The sequence below is a fragment of the Girardinichthys multiradiatus genome, chromosome 1 (genome assembly GCF_021462225.1).
Source record: "Girardinichthys multiradiatus isolate DD_20200921_A chromosome 1, DD_fGirMul_XY1, whole genome shotgun sequence".
NCBI lineage: Eukaryota > Metazoa > Chordata > Actinopteri > Cyprinodontiformes > Goodeidae > Girardinichthys > Girardinichthys multiradiatus.
Genome location: NC_061794.1, coordinates 18670963 through 18683166, shown reverse-complemented (window position 1 = coordinate 18683166; position 12204 = coordinate 18670963). Strand labels below are relative to the sequence as shown.

The following is a 12204-nucleotide window of genomic DNA, read 5'->3' as shown; positions in this document are numbered from 1 at the left end:
ATTAGATGCAAAGACAAAGTGCTCCAAAAGAAAGTCCTTGACTAATGATAAACACTCCGAAACATGCAGGAAGTTGTTTGTTTTTCACAAAAAGACGAGATAGAAATGCAATTCACTGAGAACAAAAACAATGCAATGTAAATTTGGCAAGGTGATCAGGCTAGATCTAAATCCGCTGAAAGAAAACCTATTGGTTCTGACTTCTGTTTCTCTTGTCAACTCTTCCCTACAGGCCTGTAAATATTCTGCAAGAACTGACATTAAGACATTTGTTATTTTACTTAAGGTGGCAAAAATAAGAACAAAGTTCTTTCTACGTCAAAAGAATTTGAAGGGCTAAACTCCCAGGAAATCTTCAAAGGGCTATACCACAGCACCATAGTTAAGATTCGCAACCACGCTTTTCTGACCAATCTCACATTAGCTGTCTGAAAACACATATAAAAACGTTCTGTCCAGTTGATGTTTGAAGAGAAAGCTACAAGAACTCCCTAACCAGGGCAGCAAGAAACTGATCTTTCTGGAAGAATAGATCAACATTTCTCCATTATTGTGCTGTATGTGAACGCCTAGACTGTAAGAGTACAGCAACAGCATTTTCAAGCTAATAGAAGAAAGTAAAAAGTAAGTAAAAGGTCAGATTGAAGCTGTTCATATGCTCTATATTTTTCAATAATGATCATGTTGCAATCAGAATGAAGCAATCAGTACCCAAAATAAACTATGTAGAACTCAAAGATTTAAGTGAGGATTCCTTACTGAAAAAGATGACAAAAACAATTATCAGTCTTTTTCCATAAAGAAAATGTATATAAAGGTAAGTTATATATACATACAAACCATTTGGCTCTTAGTTTGAGCCAGACCTCCCTGTTTTGAAACATGAGACTGTGGTTTCTTGGTTTCTACAATAAGGGGTTTAAACTGCAGAAAAAGACAGAAAAAGTATGGTACCAACCTTTAGAGGCGGGACATTTAGAGGCTTATTTTCCTTGTCGAGTGAGATGAAGGTGAAAAACGCTGAGACAGCACGATATTTCCCTTTCTCCTTTTCCACCAGTGGATCTGCATCTACTAGCACTTCTATTTCCATAGACCTGTTGCTGACAAATGTGAGCCGGCCCGTTACTGTCACCACGCAACCTTGGAGAGAAAACATGGACATTCAGTAAACTGATTTACAGAGTGTTTTGTTTAAACACCAAAGAATGCAGCAGCAAATGGCATTATCAGCTCATTTTAAATCTCAAAATCACTTCAGGCTCTCAGATATAGTGAGTTAAGGTACTCTTGGTCCATCCTTTATAAGGCAAAATACATGATGCTGCAATGGATCAAACATGAGGAGCAGCACTCCTAACTTTCATAAAGTTTTAAATGATAAAAGACAACTTGGAGGGAACATTCAATTAAGCATGAATTATGCATTATATATCAGTTAAAGTTAAAATTGATACTGGAAAACTTGGGTTGTTGCAGGTTATTTCTCAATGTTTCATTTCCAACTTTTTTAAAGCCCAAATCCAACCATACTACAGCATCATATAATACGGACAACGTTTCAGGCTGCGTAATGGGATTTTGACACTTGGTGAACAATAAGAGCAATTGTTTTAGTAAATAAATATTAATGAAGCTGAACGGTGGCACAATTAGTAGAGCTGTCGAAAGAAGGTCCTGGGCTTAAATCCCGACCTTGAAACTTTCTGCATGTAGGTTGCATGTTCATCTGGCACATGCATGGGTCCTCACCGTCTACTCCAGCTTCCTCCCACAGTTCAAAATCATGACTTTTAGGTCAGTTGATTGTGCTAAATTGCCTTAGGTATGAGTGTATCCATGTTTGATTGGCCTGTATGTCTCTGTGTTGCCCTGTGATAGACTGGTGACCAATCCAGGATGAACCCCACCACTGTAGAGATAGGCACTAGCCCCCAACTGCGACCCTGCAAGGACAAGCAGGTATAGACAGTTGATGGACGGACGGATGGATGGATGAAGGCGGTTTAGCCATACATGCAGCTCACGGATCAGAGGAACCACACAGGAAAGGTTTGTTGTATTTTTAATATTGTTGAGAAATGGGTGGATCATGTCTTAGAAAGATGTTGAGCAGTGAAATAATTTCTGTTTTAACAGATTTGTTATAGGTTATGATTTTCACAAAGAAGTTACAAATGAATATGCCAGATGTGTAGTCTACATTAAAGACTTGTCCTTACTTTTTGTGCGAGTGCTCAACATATTGCTATTTTAATACTTGTAGCAACTTAGAAAGGGTTAGAGGGTGAGCTCTGACAGCATGATGTCCATCAGACTTGATAGTGCTGAAGAGTGTTTTTGTTTTTTTAATTTAAATATAGTTTTTGCTCCTTTTTCTCCGTAAGAAATGTGCTCTTTTTATTTGTCACTACAGGGAGGTAGAAGAACCAGTCTACTACTGTAACTGAGCATGGCTGATTCTGTTTCTCTTTGATGTGCTTGCAGTGTATTATTACTGCTGTTGCCATGGAGATGAGGAGAGAATGTGTTATATCTGCAGGCTAAGACAGAACCCGGATAAATATTTAATAAATAATATTAATAAAGTGCTAATAAAACAATAAAGGCAAAGAAAAGTAATTAAGGAAACAGAAAAAACAATGCTTTTGTACAAAAATAATTTAGATCCGTTACTCAATGCAGAAAAACCTTCTTGGATGGAAAATATCACTAATGTGGAAGTAAACACATAAGCTGGTGAATTTAATCAAAATCTTGTACTCGTACTCTTCGTCTTCTGCTTTATCCAGGACCGGGTTGCAGGGATAGCAGACTTCCCTCTCCCCAGATACCTCTTCCAGCTCCTCAGGGGGAGCCCAAGGCATTCCCAGATCAGCCGAGAGAAATAGTCCCTCCAGCGTCCCCTGGGCCTCCGAGGGAGGTGTCCAGGAGGCATACAATACAGATGCCCAAGCTACCTCAACTGACTCCTCTCAATTTGGAGGAGCAGCGGCTCTACTCCCAGCTCCTCCTGGATGGCCAAGCTCCTCACCCTATCTCTAAGGGAGTGCCCGGTCACCCTGCAGAGGAAGCTCATTTGAGCCACTTGTCTCCGCAACCTCGTTCTTTTGGTCATGACCCAAAGTTCATGCCCACAGGTCAGGCTAGGTACGTAGACCCGTATATCAAGAGCTTTGCTTCTCAGCTCAGCTCTCTCTTCACCACAACAGTGCCGGTCTATGTAGTTTCCTTATTACTGAGGCAGCCGGACCAATCTGTCTGTTGATCTCCTGCTCCATTGTCCCCTCACTCGTGAACAAGACCCTAAGATACTTGAACTTCTCCACTTAAGGCAGGAGCTCCCCTCCAACTTGAAGAGGACAAGCCACCCTTTTCCGGTCGAGAACCATGGCCTTGGACTTGGAGGAGTTGATCCTCATCCCAGCCGCTTCACACCGACGCGAACCTCCCCAACACATGCTGTAGGCCTTGACTAGAGGGGGCCAGCATTACCACGTCGTCTGTAAAAAGAAGAGACGACATCCACTGGCCCTTAAACTAGAGCCCTTCCAGCCCTTAGCTGCGCCTAGAAATCCTGTCCATAAAAGTTATGAACAGGACCAATGACAATGGGCAGCCCTGTCGGAGTCCAACATGCACCGGGAACGGGTCCGACATAGTGACGGCAATGCGGACCAAACTCATGCTCCACTTGTACAGAGACCAGATGGCCCATAAAAAAGGGCCCCAGACTCCGTACTCCTGGAGCGCCCCCCCAAAGGGCACCACAAGGGACACGGTCGAATGCGTTCTCCAGGTCCGCAAAACACATGTGGATCAGTTGGGCAAACTTCCATGAACCCTCGAGCACCATGACCGAAGGGAGTGTTGTACTGGCACACCAGTCTGCCAGTACAGAGGCCCTGTCCCGGACTGCCAGGCAATGTTGAAGAGGTGTGTCAGCCACGACACCCCCACAACTTTCAGAGACTTGAGGTACTTAGGGCGGATCTCACCAACCCCAAAAGCCCTGCCACCATGGAGGTTTTTGACCACCTCAGTGACTTCAGCCTAGGTGATGAACGAGTCCAGCTTCGAGTCCCAACTCTCTGCTTCCACCAAGAAAGGCATGACGGCAGGATTGAGGAGATCCTACAAGCACTCCTTCCACCGCCCGATAATGTCCCTAATAAAGGTCAGCAGCCCCCCACCCCCACTGTAAACAGTGTGGGCGAAGCCGAAACAACAGTCTGAGACCTCTCCCTGACCCAAAGGCGCAGGGATGTGTGCCTCTCAACCACCAGGGTAAACCCCAACACAAGATTGCTGAGCTGGGGGGTGACAAATAAGCCCACCCCAGCCCGTCGCCTCTCCCCGCAGGCCACTCCAGAGTAGAAGAGAGTCCAACCTCTCTCGAGGAGCTGGATTCCTGAGCCCACGCTGTGCGTGTAGGTGAGCTCAACTATTTCTAGCTGATATCTCTCGACCTCCCGCACAAGCTCAGGCTCCTTCCCCCCCCAGCGAGATGACATTTGACGTCCCCAGAGCCAGTTTAAGCATACGGAGTACGGGTCTTCGAGGTCTCCTCCTTTATCCGCTGCCCACAGATAACTCATAATTCTCCCTGCAGGTGGTGATCCCACCCAGGGATGGCCCTGTGTCTCTCACTCAGGCTTGGACCGGCCAGGTCTTGCATGGAGTAACCCGGCCACTAGGTGCTTGCCGACTAGTCCCAACCCCAGGGCTGGCTCCAGGGAGGGACCCTGGCTCTGCCCTACCGTGTGACGCCACGTGCCTCGTTATAGTAGTCCTCATGAAGGCGTCTGAACTGCTCTTTGTCTGACCAATCACCCAGAGTCTGTTTGTCATGGGAGTGCCTACCAGGGGCATTTATGCCCCAAATAACATAGCCTCTAGGATCCCCCCTCCACAATGTATAGCTGGCAGTTCCAGGAGGGTTTAATCAGTGATAAATTCTTGTTGATAACATACATTTTTTTTTCTTTTTATTAGCATTATCAGCAAGATTTTATCACTCAGTATAACACAAGTTCTACTTAATATCGTAAATATAGAACTTGTGTTATACTGAGCGATAAAATCTTGTGGAACAACATCCCTCCTTTGGACCATTTTGCATATCCCCAGATATAAATCTCACTGAAAACATTTGAGGATGGAGAGCACAGGAAGTTTAGAAAAACGCTTGTCAGTCATGAAGCTATCCTCACCATATATAGAACAACTTTCCCACCAGCATACACAGTCGTATAAAGCATGCCTAGACAGATCTTTGAAATAATTAAAAAGAAAGGTGGGGTGACTCACTACTGAGTCCTTTTTTTGGCACTTTTAGTTCTGTTTTGAGTGCTTTTCAGGGCAATGGTCTTAAATTTTTGATCAGCTGAAAGGAAGCAGCCTGTTTTAATGTTGTTTTCCATAAATTGCTTGGAATGTTTCCCCCTTAATTACGGTTATTATCTTGAGTGTATGCTCTACAATCATTTCACCTTGGAAAAGAAATGGTTCAAATGAACCATTAAAACCCCCTTAGTAGTGACGTTCATGCCCAATATGAGTGAACCTGAACCTTTAAAATCATAGAAGTAGTAAAAACACATTCTGACATTATTATAACAATTAGTGACTCCACTCATCTGTTCTTGAAAGAGCACCACCACAGCAAAAATATCAAACGTTTTATGGAATAACAAGTATTCTACTACAGTTTGCTTCAGGTATCAGGTTATAAGGAACACAATTTTACCATGCTCAGATAGTTTATGCTGACTAAATTTAAAACATGGCTGGTTCTCAGGCTGTGGTATCTAATATATCAAAGACGATATATTAGCAAAGACATGCAGGTCGAAACCATCTTTCGCAGATAAACTGTAAAAGGATGATTTAGTGCAATGGCTGTATATCAGGATGAGTAGCGACGAGTAGACAGACTGATACAATGAAGCCATTTATCATCCCTCTTGTCATCTGCCCCTCTGAGTGTGTTAAGATGTCACCACCAGGAGCAAGTCCAGTCTCACTGATATAAACTGCCTCTGGCACAGATGTACATGGCTCAGCAGACAGGAGGGAGCTCTGCTCAGCAACATTACAACAAAAATGTGTCTTGATGAGTCTTGGGTCATGTTTTTTTAACACCGCAGTGATTAATAATTGATTCATGCAGAAGGATCCTGCACATGAGCAGCTTCGAAGGTCAAGTCCCATTTTCGTCTGATGTAGCAAACCTGTGGTAAGGAAAGTGAAAAAGCTTAAAGATGTAGACACTGGGCTGAGAGTGCTGGACAAAAGATTTCGCCCCTTTGGTACAGTCTGCATTAGTAAGAGTTCTGATTGTTTTAAACAACAAGCAAAAATTTTATTTCCTCTATTAAATTGGTCAAATTTCACCACTTTCCCATCTTCACTCTAGTTTTTATCATCAAGACAAGCATGCAACATCCAAACCATGCAAGCAGAAAACCAGAATCATGTTTAATTGGTTAAATAGTGTAACTATAAACAAAAACACAATTTTAAGATTTAATGAATGATGAAACACTGGTGCATTATTTTCTTTCTGCCATCATTCCCACCTTCATTACTTTCTCTCCCTCTCCCTGTAAAATCCTTTCATCTGACATTCAGCTTTTGAGGTTTTATGTTTTTCTTGTCATTATTTGTATGTCTGGCTATTTTGGAGTAATGGATCACAGAAAAGAGCACAGACTGAACTCTCACATTGGGAACATCAATGGGTAGCATCTAACAGCTCTTCTGTGTATTCCTCGCTTCCAAATAATACCCATTATTTTTTCAATCTGACATTACAGTTGCTTTACTTTATGCCGCGTGTTGGTTGAAGTGATATTGATGGTTTAGCTATTAAACAGCCTGGGTTCTTTTGACTTTGTGTCATTAAGTTCTACAAATAACTATACATAATTGTTAAAGCATTATTGTAAAGCAGCTAATCTGAATGTTATTTTAAAATGCAAAAGACACGTCTTGTTGAATTTAATGTAAGGAATAAAAAGAACATTTGTCTGGCACACCATCTAGATGTGTTTAAGCTTGTGAAGCATAACAGGGCTCAGGGGATCTACAAGTGCTGAACTACAGTAAATCTTAAATAAGTAACAAATGAGGTGTGTGACAGAACAACACCAATTAAGATTTGTGCATTAAACGAAAAGCTCATTGCAGCAAATTTATCAAGTTACAGATAATTAATCTACAGTAATCTTAACTGTGCTGTATTATTTCATGGCAGCACAAATATTTATCAACGTCAGTATTAACTTCAGAACTAATAACTTGTGGTCACAGTATAAGGCTTTTTTCTGCAGCACTAACCCTAGAAATAGGGCGGATCCAATCCAACATCAATATAGACCAAAGACTGGCATCATTCCTGGATCGGATATACATTTACTTCGGATATACTCTGTTGCTGCAAATCATATCTTCACTGATATTTGAGCTAATAGCAAAAAATACCCTTAACACTTAAGTGAAAAAATAGATACAGTTGACCTCAAACGTATTCATACCCCTGACAGATTTAGAATTAGACTTATTTTCATTCAACAAGAAGCTTATTTCTAATATGAAATGAAACAGGGATCTCTCAAAATATAGTAAGATGATATAAAAAGAGGTATTGCTTTTAAAATATCTATGTGTTTTTATTTACATTTTATTTAAAAATAGACATTTCAAAAATTATGTATACATTTTTCAGTATTCAGTAGGACAATCTTTTGTCGGCACTGCAACAATCAAACGCTTTTCTTTCCATCTTTTCACTGGTAATTTAACCATTTATTTTTGGCTCCAAGTCTTGGAGGTTGGTAGACCTCCTTTTCATCACCCTAATCTTTAGTTCCTTCTATACATTTCTTATCAGATTTGCTTTAGGACTCTGATAGAGCCACTCCAAAACATTACCCCTATAATTAATACTAGAAAATGCTTAAAGTTCATGCATATGGACAAGGGCTGTTATGGAAGCACACTCTGCTGTGCTCTATGCTTTAGACTTTCTTTAGTTGAAAATGAGAAAATACAATACAGACATAATGTATTTTGTGCAGACATATATAGTGTTGAAACTGATGTCTGACTGTGACAGTAATAACAGAGGAGAAAACTCCAGAGCAGCAACAAGGAGCTCCTGCAGCAACAGGGTTAACTGGAAGACTCTGATATAAGGTAGAAAATAAACCGAGGAGCTACTGTTACAGTTAGCAATGCTAATGGCTAAACATTCCTATAATAAAAAATGTTCATACAAAATGTTAGAAGTTTAAAAAGTGTCACCATCATATGTTTATATTGCTTTGCTAAAAGAGTATATTTTCACTTTATTGAACAGTTTTGTGCAACTTCTCAGTCTCTCTTATACACCAGCGCTCATGAATAATCAATCAGTGTTCAAGTTAGAAAAGCTGGTTAAATCTCACTGTTACAATAGGATTTTGTTGGCTGGTGTCACTTTTCGGGCCTTTTCACAACATTTATGCCCTGGTAAACATACAGAGCTGATAGCAGCTTTTTAAAATCTTAATCATTACATGCTGAGGTAGTTTTAGCAGTCTGTTACCAGATATAGTAGCTGTGTAGCATTATGTTAATACAGGAATAAAGGAATAATTCTGAGGAATATTATATCCTTAGTGATTTTGTATACATGAAAACATAAAAAAAAAGACGAAGATATGTGCAAAAAGTGGATCAAATCGCAACCCTAAAATCCTGGATCAGAGCATATGTGACTAAAACAGATTTTTTTTTTGCTTCTGTGTGGTAATCTACATTTCCCATTTTCTTTAGTAAACTTCCTCACATTCATAAAACTCTCCACTGTCTTACAGTAAATAAACACTGCATTAAATCTGCTGCAGATTAATAAATGTGGCAGGACTTTTTCTTCTTACACCTGCTGTTACACTGAAGGTCAGATGAGCTTTCATTGTGGTTCCAAGTTTAGTTCTAGGATCTTTGTGTTTAAAAATGTTGAGGCCTACACATACTCTATGCAAAAAGAGAAATATTTTTTTCTTTTGTGGTGTTTAAAAGCAATTGTGTGTTTGGTCAGAGATTTAAAGTGAGTGTGATTACAACATCTGATAAATGCTGCAGTGGGAGGGACTTCTGACAATTTCCTAGGACTCCTGCAATTGAGTTCTTGGAAAGTATAAAATATCCCAGCCAGAAAGAACTTTGTTGTTATTCTTGCCACCATGAGCAAAAGGCATTTCTCTGTTCTAGCAGAATCTTTATAGGGCTTTATCCTGATCAGTTTGAAACAAGTTTTCTCAAGTATGTAACATTTGAGTCTTTTGCGTCATTTCTTTAAAGTGTAATTCTGTCCTGTGTTTGGTTTAGCAAATGGAACATGACTGATACTGTTTTTGAGGTAAGTGGACCTTGCAGACTCCACACAGCAGAAATCCAAAAAGTCATGAATGGATCTTACTGGGTTTCAGTCCTACTTTCTACTTGAGTGCGTTGAACATTGATCTGTCTGTCTTTACAGAGATCTGAAATGGTTTAAATAAAAATGCTCGATACTGTTTATTAAAAAAGATCAATGCACACGCAAAGGCAATATTGTGCCTTCTGAACATGTTCTACTCTTGTCATCTATAACTAATTAAATGTAGGATGGGTATTTTGTCGGACTCCACAGATCCATTTAATGTTAATGTTTCTGAACCGTAGGTTTCATAAATTACTTCCAGCTCCTTAGGTCCTCTTTCAAACATTTATTTGGTATAAAACCAAAAACCCAACCTCAAGAGGCTAATAATATCTCTATGACCACTGGATAACAGCACAGATGCCAGAAGACCCCTTGTTGAAATCTGTTTTATTCAGAAACATATCTGCAATTTGAAGAAAAGTCAAATGGCCACCTTTTTCCTTACAGCAGCAAGGTAAATATGCTAACGGTCTTACAAATCACGCGTATAAACATATTACAATGTGAACGTCGGTCACTTCAGCAGACATTTCCTTCATTGCAAGTTGACTTTACTGTTGTGTGTTAAAACATCACCTGGACAAACTGACTCTAACTGCAGAAACTTGAACAGCTCGGTTGCTTCATTCTGCTGGTCTGCAGACAGACTGGCTCGTTCATGTGCCTGAGACAAACGCAGGTGCGGCCGGCAACGTTTTTCAGGGACCTCAGATTATATCAACAATTATATATTTTGGAAGATTAATGCATAATCTAGAGGTTGTAGGAGGCTTTTGGAAAAACACGTGATTATTAATTACAAGTATTTTAAGGACATAAAAGCAGTGGGCAGTGGGTGAGGAGGGCAGCCCCTTGCCCCCGGGTAGACCGGCCCCTGCCATCACCCTTGTGCTGATCAGTGGAGAAATTACATCTTAATTTTTAAGTTCATATTCTTGTTTAATTTTGAAGAATGTTCATTAAATTTAAACAGTATTGACAGACCTAATAAATTACTCATTTCTTAACCCGCACTTTTAACCATCTGAGGTCAAGATGCCCACTTAAAACAGTAAAAGGCATAACATGTTTTTGGTTTTTGTTATAAGTGCCATAATCTGCCTGTGTGTTGGGTTTTGAGTTTGGTTCTGTTTATCTTCCCTACACAGCTTCTTCCAGGTTCTTCTCTTGGTTTATTTGTGTTCATTCAGCTTTATTAGATTCTTTCTCTTTAGTTTTTGTAACTTCCCTGGATTCCTTTGTTAGATGTGTTAGTTTATAGTTCCTCTTAGATCTGGTCCCCCTGGTTTATGTTCTGTAGTTTAGTCACTGTTTAGTTAGAAGTATGTCTGTTACCTCCCTGTACTCCCTGCTAATTTGTGTTAATTAGTCATTCTCCCTTGTCACCAGCAGTCTCATATTCCTCCTGATTAGTTCCTCTCCTAGTTCATTGGTCCATACTCCACTTGCCTCACTATTTAAAGTTTTCATTGTTTGCCACTGGCTCCTCCTGATGTCTACCCTGAAACTGTACGCAAACCTGTTTGCTACCCCGGATTCTACCTCACCCATGTTCAGTGTCTTGCCATCTTGAAAGTTCCTTGTTTAATATTATTATTATTAAAATAACTCTTCAACTCACCATGTTGCTCCCTCACTATGCTCTGCACATTGGTCCAACTCCAACGTGACAATAAGAGGCTAAAATAAAACTAAATCTGATATTTCAGACCATGGACAATGATTAAAAAAACAAAACACATTCTGAGTTGATGTAGTCAGTGACTTTTCAAGAACTTTTTCTCTCTTTTAACTGTCTATAACTTGTTTATAACGAAGCAAAATTAGAAAATTACTAGTAATGTATAATCTCAGTAAAAAAAACAACTTAGAATCATGTGATGACATGATTTCAAGTGTTTTTTGTTTTCTTTTATCTATGATTGTAGATTTGACAATAGTTGCTCATAATGTTGCTGTGATCCATCAGAAACTTGGAGAAGAAGGCTGGGCAGCAGATCCGTTAGCAGGGCAGGGCTTAGAGCTTTCTTGCAGAAAACAACTACATAATTGTTTCCTGCTGATTTCTGTCCCTTGGATAACAGGATGGATTGTTTATTTCAGCTGCAAGCAAAAATAAAGCTTGTCTGTAAGTAAGAGACTGCTTTGTACCGGCAGCTAATATGCTGGTTACTGTAGAGACTCTGGATGCAGCCTAGTGGACAGACATTGCTAACTGAGGAATAACACTGATTTCCAAGGCAAGCACCCCTGCTGCTTTGACAGCAACAGATAAGACAGGTGTTGCTCGCCTGTGAAGTGCTGTTTGACCGCCTACATCTAAAGAATGATACTACTACTGGCACAGCTAAGACCAGATATAAGACATGGATGTGGATTTTAAACAATTAACACTGAGTAGATTTACATTTTGTTATTGTGTATTTTGTATTTTTATGCCGTTTTTTAGGCGCAGTGAACAGTACTACAAAAAGCAGAGGAGTAGATGTTCTAAAGTGATAATGAAGTTGGAATCAAAACAGGTACTCACTGCATTGAACATGTTGTACTAACCTAACCCCTTCAGCTTGTGCCTCGTCATCTTTCCAATGGTTTAAACACATCAAGACCTACATAAAGCTGCTCCTACTCAGACCTCAATAGACAAACCCTACAAACAAATGAATTATCCTGCCTGAATGAAGTTGCCTGTTTTTGAAAACACATGTACTGTACTGAGCTGGCACAGTCGT

General features: G+C 40.1%; 1 protein-coding gene across 6 annotated transcripts in view; it reads right to left on the bottom strand.

Moving 5' to 3' along the window:
* The window catches only part of acot7 (acyl-CoA thioesterase 7), an 81074-nt gene that overhangs the window by 17816 nt on the left and 51054 nt on the right, over positions 1-12204 (bottom strand). For all 6 annotated transcript variants that reach the window (XM_047370486.1, XM_047370477.1, XM_047370452.1 and 3 more), the window contains one exon: positions 959-1143. In XM_047370486.1, the coding sequence (XP_047226442.1) occupies positions 959-1143 (185 nt within the window). The remainder of the gene's footprint in view (positions 1-958; positions 1144-12204) is intronic.